Source organism: Triturus cristatus, chromosome 6 (genome assembly GCF_964204655.1).
Source record: "Triturus cristatus chromosome 6, aTriCri1.1, whole genome shotgun sequence".
Lineage (NCBI taxonomy): Eukaryota > Metazoa > Chordata > Amphibia > Caudata > Salamandridae > Triturus > Triturus cristatus.
The window spans coordinates 25,319,821-25,341,800 of NC_140589.1; the positions used below are offsets into that span (position 1 = coordinate 25,319,821).

The following is a 21,980-nucleotide window of genomic DNA, read 5'->3' on the forward strand; positions in this document are numbered from 1 at the left end:
TTTTGCCGTATTGATGATCTGATCGGGGTATCCTTGCTCTTTAAGCTTTGTTGTCAGGGACTGTGCTTGGTCCTTGAAATCTTGCAGATCACTGCAGTTTCTGCATAGACGGAGGTATTGCCCGAATGGTAAGTTCTCCCTTAATGTTCTGGTGTGGAAGCTTGTGTAGGGGAGAAGGGAGTTTCTTGCTGTAGCCTTAAAATGAGTTTTTGTCTCGAGCTTTGTATTTTCAGCCATTGTATCCAGGTCAAGAAAAGTGATGCTTTTTTTATTCACACTGTGGGGGAACTTGAGGTTGGGATCACATCTGTTGATCCACATGAGAAATGCTTGCAAGGAGTCTTTCAAACCTTCCCAAATGAGGAAAATATCGTCAATGTACCTTTTGTAGAATTTCATGTTCGATGAAAAGGGCATACTAAGGTTGAAAAGATGTGTTTTTTCAAAATTAAAGACATAGAGCCCTGCCACACTTGGGGCAAAGGTGCTACCCATAGACATGCCGTACGTCTGTAGAAAGAGATCTCCTTCAAACTCAAAAAAGTTATGTTTGAGGGCTAATTCGGCGTATTGAAGTACAAAAGGTTTTGGGGTGTTGTAATCCCAGCTTCTGGAGTCCAGTGATGTTTCTAGTACTTGTAGTGTATCATCCTGGGGAAAACTGGTATACAGACTCTCTATGTCCAGGCTGACCAGAAATGACATCACAGGATTGAAGGAGAGAGTTTTGATTTGTCCTAATAGGTCCTTTTTATCCTTCAGGTAGGTTGGTGTGGTCTGCACAATAGGTTTGAGGAAGAAGTCACAAAACTGTTTTACGATCTAGAATAACGTGGACTGTTTGAACGGAAAATTCCGCACTGGTTTCTAATACACTCCCCAAAGGGACTATTTTTGAAATAGTTTGGTCTACTTGAAACTACCTGATATTCCTAGCAAGCCCTGATGAAGTTCCAAAGGCACTAGGGAATGAAACGCGTTAGCTGTGTGCCGGTTTTAATCAAACAACTTTAAATAAAAAAAACTTTTTTCGAACTACAAGTGTGTTCCCTGTCTGACTTCTATCAGAGTGCACCTTCCTTTCTTGTGGACTTTCTTATCAAATTGGCATCTTTCAACGGCGGATGCCCGGGAGTTGTCGCACTCGCTTGTTGATACATGAAACTATTGGAATTGAAGTGCTTGACCTAGGTCAGCTGTATTTTGCTAAATCAGTAGTACAACCAGTGCAAGTCACACCTATCCATGCACATACTCTTCATATCTTTAAATGTATCAACCATTTCTACATTTTCAATTAAAAGGGAGAAATAAGGAGTCCCTGTGCTTTGATGTGTGGATCACCACCGTGTGCAAGAGTTTTCGGTCTCTTCTGTCATTAAACACTGCTGGGTGATCAGCAACATTTTCACCTGTTTGCAGGTTTGCCTGAGTCTGCAGTCCCTGAGTCCTCTCTTCTTCCAAGCGGGGTCTGCTGCTGGGCCTGGGCTAGTAAACTATCCGCTCTGGCTACCATGTCTACCCCTGCTCTGTTGATGTGAAGTGTGGGCTCCTGCTGGCCTCTCCTCCTGGGCGTCTTAGAGGTGGGGGGGGGGGGCACTGACAGCTCCAGTCATTATCGAGCCTGAAGATGGACTCTGACTCGGCTCGAGGTCCCCTTGGACCCTCGAGCCCAACGCGAGCCGAGCTTCCAGGTGGCTTCTGTCTGCCACCCATGCTCCACCTCACACCTCAAGAATCATAGGCAAAGCACTAACCTTTGATCAAAACGGGCAAGAGAAAGAGATGCCCTTTTAGTGGCTGAACTCTACAATGTGGAACCAGAAATCCTGGGCTCAGTATCGGGTTCCCTGCTTCAGAAGATTGTGTGATCCTTGGCAAATATTTTATTTTACTGAGCCTCTTTTTTTAAATCACATATGAGGACACCTTCAACTACACAAGTTTATGATGTGCGTTGCACGAAAGCGCCTTCTGTTTATTTTTTTTTACTTTAACGTGGCTCTATCTAAGAATCAAGGCCACATAACATGGCCTATCCACGACAGGTGACGTGCCCCTCAGTTCACCAATGGCACTGTTCTCAAGGGGGAGGGTGTGGAAATGTTTAAAAGCTATCACTTTTAATAAATACCTTTCGGTACCAGTGATATAATCAGATGTACTAAAGTGAAACGCTTCCGCATGTTAAAGAAATACACTTTTGGGAATTTTGAAGGACTGTTATTGCCTTTGTACCCTACATTGCTACGAGGAGGAACTGGACTAGAGTAGACAACATAGTCCAGGTTATCTCACTGAGGCTTACTTTTTCAGAAACTTATACCCCTAAATGTGTTCATTATCCCTGCTTGTGGCCGCAGCCCGCCCCATTCTTTTTAGTTGGGTACACTTTGTTGCTTGTTGGGAAACCTTTACACCACACCCTCCCACATTATTGATTGATCTACACCCAGGATCAGCAGCCTCTCTTCTCTGTCTGTGACCTTTCACCTTTCGCTCCCATAGACACATTTCTTCCTCCTTCCTTCTGTTCAACAATGGAAGTGCTGTTTGGGATGAACTTCTCCCACTTTCACCTTTCCCTTCCTCTTCCTTGCAGCGAATGTGCTCCTTGGGATGAAGTTCGAAGACCTCCTCCTCGAGGCTGGGGGCTTTGGAAGGTTCCAGGTCCTCATTTTGGTCCTCATAGCCATTCCCCTGATCACCCTTCCCCTACACTTCTTGGTGATCAACTTCCTGGCGGCGGTGCCTCCCCACCACTGTGCCCTCTCTGATCAGGGTGAGTTTGGGAACCTCACAGAGGAGGAGCTGCTCCTCATCAGCATCCCCAGGGAGCCTGATGGGACCTTCAGCTCCTGCAAGATGTACAGAGAGCCCCAGTGGCACCTGCTGGAGAACTTCACCTGGAGAAGACTCAAGGACTACACAGGGGGACCACCCAACACCTCCACGTGGGGACCACCCAACACCTCCTCCTGGGGACCACCCAGCGATTCCACCTGGGTACCGCACATGAACTCCACCTGGAGACCACCCAAAGACTCCACCTGGAGACCCCCCAATGACTCCACCTTGGGACCACCCAATGACTCCACCTGGATACCACCCAACAGCTCCACCTGGGGACCACCCAACTCCTCCTCTCTGCAGGGCTGCCAGCATGGGTGGACCTACGACCACTCTCAGTTCACATCTACGACAGCCACCCAGGTAAGAGCTGACTGGATGCCAACTGTTGTTATATAACTAGATTGGGTGGTGGGAACGTAGAAAAAAAGCCATTGATTACAAATTGTGAACAATCAATGAATTGTAATGTACAAGTGAAAGTACAGAAACAACCTAAGGATGAATACAGAGGCCCCAGGACCTCAGAGTGCATAGAGATGATTGTAAGGTTCAGACCAGAAGCTGATGCTTTAATAAACTAAAAACAAACCCCAAGTGTGACAGTGCATGATAGCCCGTCAAACGATGAATTCAGGCAAAGATTGAGACTGTGCCCCAAAGAAGTGTACTCATGCCCAAAGTGTGAGACTGCCACAAGGAATTAAACTTACACCCAATGGGTGAAACTGTAATCCATGGAGTAAATCCCATACCCAGTGAGCAGTGAGACAGTAGTCCAAGCAGTGGAAGTCGTCCTGGTTGAGATGCAGGGAGCGACCAAACTCATACCGAATGGGTGAGACAGTAGTGAAACAGGTAAAATACACACCCAATGATTCAGACACACACAGACTGTACTTCATGAAGTAAAACACAAACCAATGGAGTGAAATTAACACAGTCAGGAAGACTGTGTGCCAAGGAGTTAGACTCACATTTTGTAAGCAAGACTATGCTTCAAAGTACTCACACCTGGAGAGCTAGGCTACTTCCAAGTGTGAGTGGCATGTCAAAGGAGTGAGGATTCGCTCCAAGGAGATAAATTCAATCCAATGAGAGTAAAAGTTTAGAAGTACGAGTCAGTGGACAAGATTGTGCACTACGGAGTGAGACTATGTCCAGGGATTAAGACACAACAATACTTGTGGTGGTTAAGTCTCTGTTGCTCACACCTGTTGCTGCGGAGTCAGGAAACACGATGGGGCCGATTCACAGAACTAATCTGAGATAAAATCCTAAATTTACTACTACTAAATGCCTTCTGTGAATACCAAAAGTAGTACGTTTAGGATTTTATCTCAGATTATTTCTGTGAATCAGCATCATGGCTTCCAATCAATGTGCTGTTCTTAAAGTTGAAAAAGAAGGATTATTGCTAGAAGTTATGTTGATCGGATATGAGTTTACCTTAAATAAATGAAAAGACAAAAGGCGTTTGGGAAAACAGAAACAAATTGTTTTAATTAAATATTGCGGCCGGGAAAGCCTAGACAGAGTGTGTCTGCTCAAAGTCTCTCGTGTAGAAAGTTTTGGCCGCTGTTATATACAGTTCATGAGGTACAATAAAGCAATTTTCTACATTCCAAAAAAGGATCTCAGTCATAAATCAACAATTGCAGGCATCTTATAAGGACACTGATGGCTTTCGACCTCGGGGAGAGCTAGTGTCGGCAAGTGTGTATGTGTCCAGATGTCTGGCATGAGGAGCGCGTGATCGCTAATAATGGTGTGCATGTGGTGCATTGGTTGAGTGTTTCTATCTACATATGGTAGCTAGCTATGCGGTATTTTGGGGAATGCAAGCCCTTGGCCTAACGGGTTTTATTGGGGCCAATATTCTCAGACCTGTTTGTGGTGCAACTATCTATCTCTGAGATTGATCAGGGTTTCCCCTGGGTGAGGGTTTGTCTTTCGGTTAAGAGAGAACCTACCTGTGACCTGGCATTCGATAGGCGTGGGTCATAGAACTTGCCTAACCACATTTCTCTGACTTGGGGTTGATGGGGAGGTAACCTTGGGGGAATCAGACAGCGATGATGCAAGTTCATTAGACTCCTAAAAATAATATGGCAGTCACTGGTATCATTTTCATTGACTTCCTTAACATTGTGCATAGCGTTGTCATACTGTACAATTAAATTGTTCTTACTGGTATTGACACAGTTGAGTTTGCTGAGGTCATAACGTACATCAACATTGTTATTACTAGTAACAGTAAGCATGGATTATGACATACATTTATCTCGTCATTGCTGGTGTCTGCGATACTGTGCGGGTACAGGTTATGATATACATTAACATTGCATTGACAGGGACTGGCATGGTCGTGCGGGCACAGATTATGGCTTGATATTGCATTTATTGGTATTGCCATTGTCGGGCCTGCACACATCACGGTAATCATTGACATAATAATCACCTATTCCAACATTCCTCCCTTTCGCTGATTCATCAACTACTCCATCCTCCTCATATGTCATGACAGTTATGCTATTAGAAAATGTGTGTGTGTGTGTGTGTGTAGTGTGTGTTACTTTTTCCTGTTCATGCTACCTAATTTGAGGAAGCTTTTTTACAGCAGCAAACCCCTACTTGCAGGAAACCACATTACAGAAGTACAGCAAGGAGAATTGGCATCAATGATATGAATAGTTTGGACACCTATAGGGGGATCCATGAAAATATACTATGCAACCAGTCCTGCTCCGGGGCACATCCCTCCTTCTTGATGTCGGCTTACAGACGGTGCAATTCTTGGATAGCATGGGCTATTGTGCCATTGTCCAGGTCATTTCAGGGAATAAAAGTACAACAAGAAGCACCAACCTTGGCACACACCCCACCCTCCATAACGGTCATTAAGACCAACACGTACTGCTGTTGCATCACCATGAGGCAGATGGCTCTCAATTCCTCCTTGAAAGAGTATAGGCCAAGCTCAGTATTGCGAATCATCTTCATTATCTCCCATCTGGTTATTTGTAACCAGCGGGTGTTTCGTATGGGTGCATGGTGTAAAAGGGCATTGCCCCTCTGGCGTTTACTTAAACTTCGGTGAACAGTCTAAATTCTTCTGGAATGTCCTTGTACTGAGCCTGGACAAAATACACAGCAGTTCTTCTTGTTTGAGCCTGATGCAAAAATTTGTTGTTTTCTTCTGTAACGGATGTTGAGACAACTCAGACAGATCTTCTCCAGGGACAACAGGGCTGGGGAGAGTGTATGGTCATGAAGGTGAAAAGGCTACACCATCCGGGGACTAGCTTAGTGTAGGCGAGATCCCCACATTGCCAGTAGTAATCCATCAATGTGGAGGTGCCCCATTCCAGGTCCAGTATGTACATTAGCATGCTGCAATTTTCTTTGCTGCCCAACTGTATGTTTCCGTTGCCTCTGAAACATAAAGAGTACAACACAAGTTCCTGTACAATTAAGGGTTGTCCCTTCCCCGCCAATCGTTTGTACCTATTTATCTTGCTATTTCAGATTTCCTGGCAAGGTATGTCTATGCTGGCATTTGACCCCCACCCCTGAGACTCATCCCCTCCCCCGTATGATTGAGATGAGCGTCGCTGCACTGGAATTCCATGTCTGGGGTCCATTTGTCAATATAAAAGGTCGCCCCAAAGATGTTAAGGGCCGCCCTTGGACCGCAGATGGAGGCGGGAACGTACATGTTTGTGCATTGATGCGGGGGTCTTTCTCCCTACAGAAATCTCTTTTCTGCAAAGACCCGGGACCAAACAGTGTCCTCCCTCATGGTGCCCTTTCTGCACATTGTGGGAAACAAACTTCTTTCTTCTTCACCTTACAAACAAAGAGGCCAGTAGTCGGAGGCCTGCCAAAGTATCTTGCATTTATTGAAACCGCATGGGTGCATATATTCACAGCGCTAGGATGACTATGAAAAGAGTGGACAACGTACAAAGATCTGCAAGGTGATTTATAAATGTTGAACGGGCTGAGGATGTGCAAAACGTTTACCAGGTGTGCCAAGATGACACAAAAACAAGTCTTGTTTGTGCTGACCAGAAACAAACAGAAAGGCGCCAAAGTTCACTATTCAACATGTCGGAAAAATACAAAATGGAAGAACTGATGTTCAAAATCATAAAAAGAAATAAGTTTTTCACAATCAACCCATAGAACATTAGTCCTGAACACTTCAGTATCATCAAACCCAAAACATCAATATGCACTTAGTTGTATTATTCACAATTTTTGTAAAATAATTTTTCATCTATTTGCATTAACAACAACTTCCTCTTGTTGGACCATTGCTGCATTTGACTCACGTATAGATGTTAGAGAAGGACGACAAATGGTTGCCAGCATACCATAACATATTGGCAAGCATTGTATACACCGGACACATCCTAACTGTATATTCTCTATTACAACCGCTATCAGCAATAATTTCCAGCCCCTAACTAGTGAAAAACAAGGCAATACAATCCCAAAGGAAAGAAATATATTAATTGGCAAATGCATGTACCTGTTAGGCTCTTTTATACATGGTCTCTACAGCCGGATTTATGTTTTTGGAATTGTCGGTATAAAAATGCAACAATCGGTGTGCAAAACCCTACCTACCCCTCCACGTTCTGCTCATTGCATATCAAGTACCATGCGGTTTTGTAAAACCACAGAACACATAGCAGTCATTTCTACTGTTATATTATCCAAGGCCAACATTGTTTCATTTATTCTGGCCTCCAATAACTGTCCCAATGTCCTAATTCAACAGGAATCCATAGCTATCCCTAGTTTAGGTAGTATTCCTAATCCATAACCATAGGCCTGTTGCCCAGCCGTATCTGTTTGATCTACTAAGAAAATATTCAAGCTGTTCCTTTTGTGACGACCAAAAGAAGTTTGTGACTTAGCAAATCCAAGGTCAGAGGGAATGGCCTGAATGTGAGGAAGAGCCAATGCCAAATAGTAGGATCCCCCCACCCTGCTGGCAGCCATGGGTAAGCCTTGGAACCACATATAAAATATATACCTCACCTGGAGGGAGGGCACAATGAATGTGCAAGACCCTGGCCATTGAGAATTGTACATTTCAAATACTATCACCTAAATACAGGTAGCCATTTGATTGCAGACATTTTACCCAAGGTGACATAGTTACCTGGAGAGACAGTGGGAAGAAAATGGCTGGATCAGTGGACAGAACAGTAGTATTCATTCTAGTTAGGAATTCCACATATCGATAAGACATAAAGGAATTATTAAAAAGGTTCTTATAAGGTGAATTATTTCCCCTAATTTTACAGGATGCGGGGACCCTAATGTTATCCCTAAAATCATGCATGAAATCTATTCCGTCTGCAATGTACCACTGCATTACTGTCCAGAAAAGGATAAAACAGGAGTTATTATAAGCTAGTGACAGAGACAGAAATGGCATACCTGTTGCAGTATGTTCTGGAAGTTTCATTCATACCCAATATTTTTGTGAGATATTAGTTTGTTGGTAATAGGTGTGAGTCATTTGAACAATTGTATCATTTTGATATTCAGAAAAATTATGTTGATGTTCTAACTGATGCATAGTAGGTGCAGAAGTGACCTTAGCCACTATCACATGTACTGGGTACTAAACATCAACGTACCAGGCCAAGGCAAATAATCACAACACAGAAAATCAACACTATATAAACAACTACCAATTTCTTTTTCCTCTTCAAACTTTCTTCTACTGTAGTTCCTAATGTGCTTTCTTTCTTTAGATCAACATTAGTGGCTGGTCGGCCAAAGGGATGCATCTCCAAGCGAACCATAGTCTACAGTGTCCTTATTTTACTAACTTCACTGCACAAGTTAGTCTCTTAAAGATGGCACTCTTGAATGCCTATGAAGTAAAAAATTGTTTTCCTTTTCGAATCCAATATTTGCTAATTCATTCACACATTCTATTAATTACAACTACCAAGGTCAGGTAATCACAAAATCACTCATTATAATGAAACACTTAAATGCAAGGCAACGTCAGTTTATATAAAATCAATTGAATGGTTTATTTGATTCACAAAGTTTCTTTCACCACAATATGATCATAAAAAATGCATTAAATTTTTAATAAAACAGAAACACATTTAAAAGCAAGTTAAATGAAAAATACTGAATAAGACGAAAACACAAATCAAGGAGATTTTAAAAAAAGACAGTCAATTTGTCATAAACCAGTTAATTCGGAAACCTTGTGGGCAACAATTGAATAAGGGTTGACTTCCTCATTTCACAAAGGTATTGTATGCCCCTTCCAAATTTAACACAACGGAATTGCGTCGACGCGTTTCGGAGGCTATTCGTAGTTTATGACCTCCTTCTTCAGGACTATTAGAAATGGTATCTCCTTATCCATGAACGGTTGCCTGTGCGACCAGCGCACTAGGCTTGCTAATTGGTTTTGCTGCGCTCCTTCGGGAGTGATTTTTTTCAATTCAGCACTTCCCTGGGCTTTCAAGGTTCTTCGTGGGTGTGGGCAATGGACATCTTATTTACTTTCCTCACTGCGTGCTTCTTTGTAAGTCACTTTGTTCCTTTTGTTAAACAATTCTGAGCTGTTAGGGATTCTTTTAATGCTCCGGGTACGATTAATTCGTGGCTGTTGAAGTCCGACGATCTACGTTCCCGGGCAGCTACTTCCGCGTCTTCCAATCGCGGGCAACATGCCCGCGATTGGAAGACGCGGAAGTAGCTGCCCGGGAACGTAGATCGTCGGACTTCAACAGCCACGAATTAATCGTACCCGGAGCATTAAAAGAATCCCTAACAGCTCAGAATTGTTTAACAAAAGGAACAAAGTGACTTACAAAGAAGCACGCAGTGAGGAAAGTAAATAAGATGTCCATTGCCCACACCCACGAAGAACCTTGAAAGCCCAGGGAAGTGCTGAATTGAAAAAAATCACTCCCGAAGGAGCGCAGCAAAACCAATTAGCAAGCCTAGTGCGCTGGTCGCACAGGCAACCGTTCATGGATAAGGAGATACCATTTCTAATAGTCCTGAAGAAGGAGGTCATAAACTACGAATAGCCTCCGAAACGCGTCGACGCAATTCCGTTGTGTTAAATTTGGAAGGGGCATACAATACCTTTGTGAAATGAGGAAGTCAACCCTTATTCAATTGTTGCCCACAAGGTTTCCGAATTAACTGGTTTATGACAAATTGACTGTCTTTTTTTAAAATCTCCTTGATTTGTGTTTTCGTCTTATTCAGTATTTTTCATTTAACTTGCTTTTAAATGTGTTTCTGTTTTATTAAAAATTTAATGCATTTTTTATGATCATATTGTGGTGAAAGAAACTTTGTGAATCAAATAAACCATTCAATTGATTTTATATAAACTGACGTTGCCTTGCATTTAAGTGTTTCATTATAATGAGTGATTTTGTGATTACCTGACCTTGGTAGTTGTAATTAATAGAATGTGTGAATGAATTAGCAAATATTGGATTCGAAAAGGAAAACAATTTTTTACTTCATAGTTTGTCGGTGCTCTATTTCCTTTTTGAGAATACAGAGCCCCTCTCTTACCTTGTTTTAAGTACTCTTGAATGCCTGCCAGATGGTGCTTGATACATCCTATGCACTTTCCTATCTAATCCATCAGTCATTTCGGACGCAGATTGTAGCGTAGTGCAGTCAGGTGTATTGTCTGTTGTTCCAGGGATGAACACTCTCTTGGGACTCAAACCATCTCCTTCCAAAAAACTGCTTCGGCAAGAATGATGGTGCCTATTTAACATGAGAGAGATTTACCCAATTCTTATGTCCCTCACACCGTACTGCAGTCTGGGCTGTCAGCAAAACCTGGACGGGGCCTTTCCACCGGGGTTGCAAACTGTTTTTTTTCTCAAGAAGTTCCTGTCAGAACCCAGTTCCCAGGTTTGATGCCATGCACTGCTCCTTACAGAGGTGGGGACCAGGTGTCTCTGACCTGTTGGTGAATTTCAGTCTGTTAGTCAGTTCTGTACAATAATAATCCAGCAATACAGGATATGGCATAACACGCAATTTTTAGGGAGATGCAAACCCATGGACATTTGTCGGCCTACTGATTACTAATTCATAGGATGATAGTTTATTCTTGGCTATTACTGTTGTTCTCATGGAGAACAAGGCTAAGGGCAAGGCATCCACCCAACTCAATTCACTAGATGGACATATTTTTGACAACTTGTTCTTCAGTGTACCGTTACACCTCTCAATCAATCCTGCAGCTGTAGGATGATAAACTGAATGGAATTTCTGCCTTATAACTAAACCTTTACACACCAAATCCATTATTTTATTTGAAAAATGTACTCCATTGTCACTCCATATGCTCCGGGGCAAGCCAAACCTTGGGAGATATTCCTTCAGCAATTCCTTTGCCGTACTCAAAGCTGTATTGTCTTTTAAAGGAAATGCCACAAACTAATTGCTAAAACTGCATATCACAACTAGCACATAATGTTTCACATTGCTTGGAGACATGTGGATAAAACCCATCTCTCAGCATTCAAAGAGCTACTCCGGCATGCAAAAATGACCTGTTGGCACTGCAATTCCTTTTTTCACAGTATGCCGGGCACAAATGATACCATTTTTACAAAACTTATAGCCAGCTTTCTCACCAAATTGTTTTTCCATAGTCTCGAAATTGCGTTTACTATGCAAACACAAGGAGATGATGGACGGAGCGCTGAAACTTTTCAGTCACTCACCCCCAGTCACAGATCTGGGTTGAATCCATCATCGTTCTTTAGCTCACTTCGCCACCCCAGTTCAGACACAGCTATATGCAAATCAGTCTTGACCCAGTGCCTCATTGGAACAGTCCAGCCCGAACTGCCATGCCATGTCTTCCCTGGACCGGAAACAAGCATCCTGGGACCGGTTTCGGGCTAACAGCCCTCATCAGCCAGGCTAGCTTGAATCCAGTGGCAAAGTGAGCAAGGGACCCATGTCTGGGCATAGCCTGCCAACTTAGGGCGAACAAGATTACTATACCATCTGCTCCAATATGCGCTGACCCATGTACCATTTGGACCACAGGCAAAACAAAATTGTCTGATAGAATCCATCTATTCCCATTTGGACGTTTCATCTATGCCTCAAAGCGTTGGTCAAAAACATATCCTTTTTCCTGCCATTTTTCTTTTTTTCCTCATCTGCCAAATGTTGTACTTCCTTTACTTCTGTTTAAAGGTCATACACCTCTCCTTCATCATCAGTCCTCACTACCATATTAATCAGTGACTGTTCTGCCAAAGCTGTAGTTTGTGCCATCTCATTTGCAAAAGCATTTCCATGTCTCACCTTATCTGTTACGTTTTTGTGCATGCACACAGCATTTAATGATAGCTCATCTTATTCTTTTGGGGAGAGTGATAGCAGTCAAAAGCCTAGAAAAGAGATGTCCATAAGATGTCCATGCTGTATCTTAGCTCCACTAGAGGTAATAAATCCTCTCTAGGCCCATAGGTGGCCAGAATTATGGGCCACACCAAATGCGTACTGGCTATCGGTGGATATATTTACCTCTAACCCTTCTGACATTCACATGCTCTAGTTAAGGCTATCAACACTGCAGCCTGTTCTGATGTTTGTTGTATTCTACATGTCTCACCTACAGTATAATTTGTGGTAATCGCATAGGTGGCTGAGATAGACCCACCCAGTTTCTTTAGACAAGAGCAATCTACAAAGTACCATCAACAATTGGCATTGGTACATCCACCAAGTCCACTCAGCCCTTTGTCTCAGGCTCAGTAGCAATCACACAGTCATGTTGTGCTTCATCCTGTTCCAAAGGAAGAGGCATCAGAGTGGCTGTGTTTATTGTGTTACATCGTTTCAGCATGACATTTGGGGCCATAAGTGTCAGTTCATATTGCGTCAATCTGGCATTAGTTAAATGTTGCGTTTTTGTTTTATTCAATAGTCAACTTAATGAGGTACATATACTGTAACCTAATGTCACAAAATAAATGTAATCTGCCTGTTTTAATGCAGCTGCCACCACAGCAATATTCCGGAGGCAGTTTGGTAGGCCTCTGGGCACCGGATCCAATGTAGAGGAAAAATAGGCACATGGCCTATTTATTTCTCCTTGTTTTTGTTTTAGTACAGCCAAAGAACAGCCATCTTTTTCATGCAAAAATAAAGCAAAGAGTTTATTATAATCAGGGGTACCCAAAGCAGGTGTATTACAAAGAGCTTTTTTCAGGGTGATAAAGCTGTGTGAAAGATTTTGTATCCATTGCCAACAGAATTAGACCATGGCTAAAAAGGCACGTACATCATTTTTGAGTGGTAGGTTGAGGTATGATTTGAATTACCTTAATGCAATCCGGTGACAGTCTTCTCCCCCCTTTCGACAGGAGGTGACCTAAGTAGGTGTCCTCCTGTTGACCATATTGCAATTTGTATAGTGAAACCTTATGTCTGTGTGAAGCTAAAAAAGACAATACTTTATGTGAAGCGTTCTTGCAATCCTCTTCACGTTCCGCTGTTATTAATCGATCGTCTACATACTGTAATAACGTTGTTTTCAGCTGGCAGTATACAATTGTCTAGCTGTTTCTTAAGGGTTTGACTATAAATGCTTAGATTTTTTGTATACTCTTGTGGTTCACGACAGAAAACGAGATTTACCTTGAAAACTGAGGCCAACCAAATATTGCCTACCTTCATGAATGGGAATGCTGAAAAACACATTTTTGAAATGTATTACTATAAACCATTTTGCATTAGCTGGGATAGAAGAAAACATTGCACTAATATCTGGGACCACTGGATACTGGGGCTGAGCTATTTTTTTTAATTGCTTGCAAATCAACTACCATATGATATTTAATTTTTCCTGTACCATCATCTCGTTTGACAAGAGCTAAAATAGGACTGTTATATACATTTCCAGATTCACCTCGTATTATTCTCTTATCCAATAAAGCCAGTATAACCTCTTTTAGTCCTTGTTCACCTTCCTTTGATAGCTTGTATTGAGGTATGTAAGGCAGCACAGCATTATTGTATACTTGTATATGGACTGGGTCTATTTGCATACAACCAGTGTCATTTGGTCATGAGATTATAAAGCCGAACACAATCATGCACTTCCCTTCCAGTTAACCAGCCATCTAGTGTTTTCACTAAGTAGTCTATGAAGTCAACCAAGGACTGACTTGAGGTTTTGTGGGCCCCCTCAATCTAATTCTATATTCCTCAGTGGTGAGTCCAAAGCCCTCAATCAGGGTATCCTTCATGAGGTCATAGGACTCAGCATCAGCCGTAGTAAGGGTCAGGAGTCTGGCCCTGCAGTTACCCGTAAACAGTTCCCAAAGCAATGCTCCCCAGTGTGACCTCTTCACTTTTCTCATTCCACCGGCCCTCTCAAAGGCTGTGAACCATTTGGGGACATCATCACCTTCCTCATATTTGGGGATATTTGGGGACAATCTCATTGGGGATTTTAGGGTCATAATAATTCTCTCTGTCCCAAAATTTCTGCCACCATGTATGGGTGCTAAACCCAATTCTGTTCTTTCTTTATCCAGAGTCAGAAGTCAACATCACGAAAAGGATGTCTTCCTTATTGAAGCTGTCCTCAATGTCCCTCCCTTGGGGTGCCTGTCCCACCTGTGTACCATGTATGTACTCTAACTACTACTTTAGGGAAGATGGGTACAGGAGGCACATCTTCTCTATGTAGGTGAGGTGGATGGGAATTGCCCCCCTCATCACTTCTCTCTCCTTCTTCAGGGCGGTCATCCTCTTTAAAAGAGTGTTCATTAGCATTTTCTGTCAAGAACTCCTGGAGCTTAACCTTGGTAGGATTGGAACCAATTTTTAGTTTTTTAAGATTGCAGAGGGTCCTTAGATCCTCCCAACTAAGATGGAGGTAAGGTTCCACAACCATTTTATCTGCACCTTCCATTATGTTGCTAATAGTTGGGGACAGAGGCCTAAAAAAGTATTTTGCCCCTAACTAAGGTAACTTTTTTAAACTTTAAAAATACTAAAAGGACATAACCAAGGCCTTAATAAGACTTTTACAAATGTGGAAAAATTTGCCAATTAAAAAATATAGTGAATCTAAAGGCAATTTTTGCATTATTGTCATGTGTTCACATATTGTCAGAGTGGTCCAGCAAATGCAAAGTTGTAGACCCCACCGCTGATTCACTATTGTAGAAAGCTGGCTCTGTATATACTATACTAAAGTAAGGTATAGTGTGCAGAGTCCAATGGATCCACAGAGACTTACAGAGGCGTAAGTAGATATTACTAAAAGCTCTATTTGTGGTAGTGTGGTTGAGCAGTTAGGCTTATCAGATGGTGAAATGATTACACACACACTCAAAGACTGAATCCAAGACCAATAGTTTTGTATAAAAAGATATTATTTTTTAGAATCAAGAGGAACTCATTTTAAAAAAAAGACATATATTTATTAAAGTGACCATTATGGTAACAAAAGTCTCGCATGTCAGTTCATCATGTTACACACAAAACTATTTATATCATAATTTAACTGCACATTATTCCAGTTTTTACAGTATACAATTCCCAGGTAAATGTCTATTAATGATTGCTATTTGTCAACTCTACCACACTTACATAAGTTTACCAATATGTGTGAGCCAATAATGATGTAATATTCTACAGTGCATGTTGGAACCCTGCGCAGCCTGTCATTTACTTGTGTGTGCAGTCTATCTTGGGAGTGGGAGCTACCCGTAAGGGTATCTCATACTATGCAGAGTAGTGAAATAAAAGAAAAGGAAAATAAATAAATGGGAAAAAACAAAAACAAAATAAAATTATTAACCAAAAAACTGTGCCGTGAGGTGCTTTATAGTTTCTACTCATCAGGGGCATAAAGGGAGGGGGGAGGTCTGGCGGCGGCTCCCGCGCGGGGGGTGGGGGGGACCATTGTCTCCCATGTGCAGTCAGCAAACCTTTTACCAGTCCTGAACGCAGTAAGTCCTTCAGGTAAACAGCTTGGTGGGTATCGTACTATAATCAAAGGCAGTGCGGAGGGGGGGGGGGAGGTGCCAGGGTAGGACCCTAGCAACCCCATCCGCCCGTCACTCAAATTGCCTAACTATGAAAACTATCTAAAATGGAATTGGACCCAGCGTCACTTTCTTAGGATTGGTTTCACTCTGGGTGTTCCCTAAATTCTAGGATTTCCCTCCATGGACCAGCCATGGGGCTTCACCAAACCCTCCGCGCATCTTCCATGGTCAGGGCCCTCCCCTCGGCCCCCGCCCACTGTGTCACATCTCATTTCCAGTCCTCTATTGTGGGTCCTCGAGTCAATTTCCATGCTAAGGCTATTCTCTTTTTAGCCAGGATCAGAGTCAAATCTACAAACCTAGTGCCCACTTTACACTCAGACAGACAGACAGTTTCGATTGTGTTTGTAAATGAACGCCCTACTGCTGCCCTTGTCAGCAACAGGACTTCTTTCCAAAATCGATATACTATGGTACATTCCCAAGGCATGTGGATAACATCAGCATACGCGTGGTCGCACCTCTGGCAGTTACGCATATTGCCTCCATACTCAACTCGGAGTCCATGGGGTGACATATATGTCATATGAGTATAGTTGAATTGTATATATTTCATCCTAGTGTTGCGAGAGATTTTTTTAGGATAGGTTAATATTCTCTTCCAATCCATGTCTGAAAGGGGTCTATTTAATATGAGCTCCCACTTATTGTGTAATTTTTGGAGCGGAGTGCCGGATAAAGACATTTCATCTGATGTTGTTCTCTTCCGAAGGTGAGTATGGTCTGTAACACTACATAGGTTTTGGGTTCTTCCCGCCCTTTACCCAAGATCCTCTCGAATGTACGCATCAAGGCTCCATTTTGCAGGAATTCGGTCCTTTTGCCATGCAGCGCCTCCAACATTGTAGAGCGGGGGGTTGTAATAAGGATTGTTTAGGGATTACTACTGCTGCATCAACAATTTTGGCTAGAAGCAGGGGGGGTGCGATCTCCTGCATTTGTCAAATCCATCCCTTCGGGACCTACACCCGCTAGCCATTGTGCCAGTGTGAGAAGCTGGCCTGGTATATGCTGTCTACTAATTAAAGTGGGCACCCTGCACCAGTGCAAACAACCCTTATGGTGATTTAAGAGGTCAAAGATAACCTTAGAAAGCTATCCAAGTGGTAGCTGTGGAGAGCAGCCTTGCGGCTTAGTGCTGAGGGGTCGGTGTCTGGTGGGAGCACCAACAAGCCTTGGCAACGGCAACCCAGGCAGAAGGTCAAGAAAGGTTACGGTTCGGACCAACAAGGTCCAGGAGACTCACCAAACACAGGGGAGTCAGGGCAAGCCTGGAGCAACCAGGGGAGCCCAACAAAAGCAAACTTGACCCTCAATTGGAGCCACAGGCCAGAGGCACAGGAGTCGTAAGAGGACCTTGAGCGATTTCACCAAACAACAGCCCACGGAAATGGTGCCAGAGGTTAGTGCTACTCGGAGCCTAATGTACTTGTCCGGAAAACACCAACAAGCATATACACTTGCAAATAAATGCAGTGCACAGGGGTGTGGGTAGTGCAGCCCCCACGAGGGTTTCAGACCTCAACCTTGGTGAGAGGACAGCTCAGACCTTGAGGGACGTAGAACCCCACCTCCTGTGTTGCTGCAGCCTTCGGAGTCCATATGAGCTCAGGAACAGCAGACCAGTCAGTCGTGTTGTGGTGCCTGTGGATGCAGGGCAGTGACCATCACCCCAAGGGAGATATCTTTGGTTGTCTTAGATGCTCCACAGGTCCTGCACGGATCCTGTATGGTGCATGGGCACAGACGATGTTTAAGACTGAGAGGGAGACGAAGTCGGGCCCAAACGAAGTTCAGCAAAGTCCAGAGTGTCCAGATAGTCGAAATTCAGTTGTTTCTGGTTTGGAATCTTGTCCACGTCGAATCTAAGGTCCTACAGCCAGGTAAGCCCTTAAGTACCCACGGAAGGGGTTTGGAAGGATTCAGGGGACCCTCCCAGGGGAGGGTCTGGACAGTGGGGAGATTATTCCCAATGCCCTTTGTCCAGTTTCGCGCCAGAGCGGGAGCCAGCGGCTCTCAGGACTGGTTTGAACTGGACTGTGCACAGGGACACCAAATGTGCCCCTCATGCAGACTTTCAATAGTCAGGCCAATGCAAAGCAGCAGGCTCATACATCCACCAAGCTCAGCGTCCATGCCACACCCCCATCAAGAGGAACTAGGTTGTAAGTAAGTAACAAGCAATGCTTTTCAAATGCAGTAGGTATTGTTTTGTAAAGGCAGTCAAATACTTTGCAGTAGTATAAAAATACCTTGGCAATGTCAATCAAACAGTAGCAAACGTAGTACAAGCAGGAGATAGACATTAAAGGCCTCATTATGATAGTGGTTGGACTGCAACCGGCTGCTTGTCAGGTTGTGGTGCAGCCTAAGCATCTCTGCACCCTGTGGCACGCACCTCACGGAATGCTGGGGAGACTTCACTGGACTGGTGGGCCACTCAGATTCGGGCCGTGGGCGTCGGGTGCAGAGTCGGAAGGATTCGCAGCTCTAGAAGGCAAGCGAGACCTTGGTGATGGTTTCTTTCTGGACAAGGACACTGTCCTCTGAAGTTCTTGATCTCTGGGGAAGGCAGGCAGTCCTCCTAGGGTTGTGGAGGTCACTGGGCCTGCATGGCCAGTCGCTTTTCGGAGCACGTTTCTTGGAGTGCTGTAGACAGGCCTGCAGGGCTGGGCCAAGGCAGTTGTGATCAGGAGTCTTCACTGCTGTACAGCTCTTCGGTCGTTCTTCTTCCTTAGTTTACCAGGAATCTGAGGATCAAGGTTCAGGGGTGCCCCTAAATCCTAAAATTATGGGTGTTACATTTCCTGGCAGATGGTAGCCAATGGGCTACTTCCCTTTAGATTGACTACACCCTTTGAATGTCTTCTCCCTTTGGGGAGCGGGCATCCCCTAACCTCACATGCTAAAATCCTTCCATTCAAGATGGATTTCCTAAGGAGGGGGCTCACCTTGGTCCAGGGCACCTCAGGGGAGGTCCTGGCAGAGATGGGTCACACCTCTCCTCACTACGAATTTTCTCGCCGACCTTGCCTCCAAAAGTGGGGCCTGGTGAGGGGAGGGGGCATCTCCACTATCTGAAGAGGCCCTGTCAGCATATCAAACGGCAGGAATCCTTTGAGGCTCACCGCCCCTAAATGTTGTTCCTGCTTTGGGGTAGATGTGAAGCACCTCCACCCCAGGCAGCCTTTGTCCCTGACCCACGAAAGCACAATTGCTTACACCTCAGGTAGTCAGAAACATTTCTGTATGAGGCAGGCTGGTGCAGGCCAGTCAGCTGGACACAAGGAAGTTGGCTGTTTTTCAGGGGGCATCTCAAAGATGCCCTCTGAGTGCATTTTACAATAAATACAGCACTGGCATCAGTGTGGGTTTATTATGCTGAGGAATTTGATACCAAACTTTAGTAAAGCCATCATGTAGCTTTGGAGTTTGTTTTGACAAATCCCAGCACCATAAACTCTTAATGGCAGCACCTCACTTAAAATGTCGAAGAATGAACTTAGACACTGTAGGGGTATATTGCTCATGCAGCTATGCCCTCACCTGTGGTATAGTGCACCCTACCTTAGGGCTGTGAGGCCTGCTCCAGGTGTAACTTACCTATGCCGCAGGCAGTGGTTGTGTACATGGCACACACAGGGTTGTACGATAGAGGCACACAAGACTGAACAACGCGTGCCTCTACCACGCAGCCCAAACAGCGAATACATGTTAACAACACATTCCGTTACCATGCAATCTGGTGGTAAAGGGATGAATGGTAAAGGAGAATGCATGGCTAAGCCACTACTCTGATCCACTGTCCCCCGCCCTGAGCTACAAACCCCCTACCTGGCCACTTGTCCTAAGGCTTCAAACCTGCCCCATACCACCCCCACGCTGTCCCTAAAACTACCCCAACCCCTTCCACTGCCCTAGGTGTAAAACCCTAACCCCTAATTTAAAAAACTACTTGACCCCCGACTAAGCCCTAAAAACTACCCGGCCCGGCCCTATGCCCTAAAATCTACCCTGACTGCTCTTCCCCTCCCCCTGCCCTGAGGCCTAAAATCCTGCTCCTTTACATACACTACCCCGACCTCACTACTGTCCCCAAAAGTACCCCCCCACTACCCTTAGGCCTAACACCCTAACCCCTAATTAAAAAAAAATACCCGACCCCCATGCCCTAAATCCTACCCCTAACCCCATGCCCTAAAAACTAGCCAATACTCAGTCCTAAAAGCTACCCTAACCCCCCAGGCCCAGAAAATGACCCTGACCCCCAACCCTGAAAACTACCCCCAAACCATACAAACTACCCCCACCCCTACCAAAACCCCAGCCCCAGCTTCACTTACCTCAACCATATCCTCTGTTTCCTCACCCAAGGTCTTCCTGCTTCCAAGTTCCACCAAACAGCAGCCAGCAGCTAAACGCGCACTGCCTTAACCACACATATGCGCGGATAAGGCATATGCGTGGTTAAGACAAGCTTGGTAGCGCTTGTGTAGTTGGAACACATGTGGCTAAGGCTGCGGTGTTCTGACTGTTTCCCCACAAACAGATGTGTGCCACATCAACTCTAAGGCTTTGTCTGCACCAAAACACACAGTTTGCAATGGCAGTGTGTATATGTTTGGTAAGGGGTCTCTGAGGGTGGAACAATACATGCTGCAGCCCTTAGAGACCCTCTCTGGTCACACGGCCCTTGGTACCACCGGTACCTTTTACAAGGGACTTACATGTGGGCCAGAGGTGGGAAAAAAGGTACAGTTTTGGGAATGGGCACAGGCACAGGGAATCTGATTGGTAGGGCCACAGTGCACATTCAGTCAAAGTGCATCAGATATCAGGCAAAACGTGTGGGGTAACCGTGCAAAAAGGGGTACTTTCCTACACTGGGCTCCTAGACAGGCACACACAATGGGAACTTAGGGGTGACTAGATGGGCCATCACTGGCAAGATGGGTGGGAGGAGCTGGGCACAGCCCCACTCGCTCTTGAATAGGCTGTGCGTTGTCTTCACACAAAGGGCCTAAGAAGCCTGAATTGTCACTTCAGCCAGGGCAGAGGAGGCAGGGAACTCCATTCACTTCAAAGACACTGTCTATGAGCTTCTTTCAACTTCCATAGCCAGGGCACCAGTATGTAAAAGAAGGACCTCAGACCACACACCACCTCTTCCGTACACTTCTGGACCTGTGGATACTCTGCTAGGAGGAAAGAATGCTGTGCTGATGCAGGACTGCCTCTCTGCTGGACTGTTGCTCTGAAGGATGTGCTGCTGTGCTGTGCTTAACTGCTGCCTGGGTGAGAAGGACTGGACCTGCATCTCCTGAACCCAGAGTGACTCCATGGAATAAGTGGCTGGCCTCCTGCGCTGAAGCCTCGGGACACCAGGCTTCCAGCAACCTTGCACCTGGACTCTGCCATCAATGAGTCTGCCCTGCCAAGTGGTGCCATCCCAATCTAGGACTCTTGGCAGCCCCGACGACAACGCCTGACTCCGCATCGCAGCCTCATAGCTGCTTGGACCTGATGCATCACCAGCTCTGCACCACATTTCTGATGCCAGACTGTGCATCGCAAGCCCCGTTGACGGGATCCTCGTCCACGACACAGCAGGACCTCTCACTGCAGCCTTGCCACATCACAAAACCGATGCATCGCTTCAGCTGCGCGGTGCATCTTCGACCTTGATCCACTCAAGGTTCCGCAACCAAGATTTAAGAAACTTTGTTCAGCTGGCCTAACTGGGTCCCTGTAGTCAGGTGCACTCCATCGCAGTCGACCTAAACTTGTGACTTTGCCTGGGCCAGTGTGACCAGATATCCTCAGTTGGCATTTTGTGCTTTTTGGCTCTATTTCGATCTAAAACTTTAAAATTGAGTATCTCCTGTTCTACTGATTGGATTCTTTCGTTTTGGTCTTGTTTTATTCATTAAATTAAGCTCTATCTTTCTAACCTGGTGTGGGATCTTTTTGGGTGGTGTTTTTCACTGTTTTACTGTTCGAGATGTTGCACAA

At 44.6% G+C, this 21,980-nt stretch overlaps 1 protein-coding gene across 1 annotated transcript in view; it reads left to right on the plus strand.

Annotated features, from left to right (window-relative positions):
- Nucleotides 1-2,607: 2,607 nt before the first annotated feature.
- The window catches only part of LOC146813670 (solute carrier family 22 member 7-like), a 255,518-nt gene continuing 236,145 nt past the window's right edge, over nucleotides 2,608-21,980 (plus strand). The window contains exon 1 of the mRNA XM_085609483.1: nucleotides 2,608-3,213. Within this exon, the coding sequence (XP_085465609.1) occupies nucleotides 2,620-3,213 (594 nt within the window). The 5' untranslated portion in view covers nucleotides 2,608-2,619. The remainder of the gene's footprint in view (nucleotides 3,214-21,980) is intronic.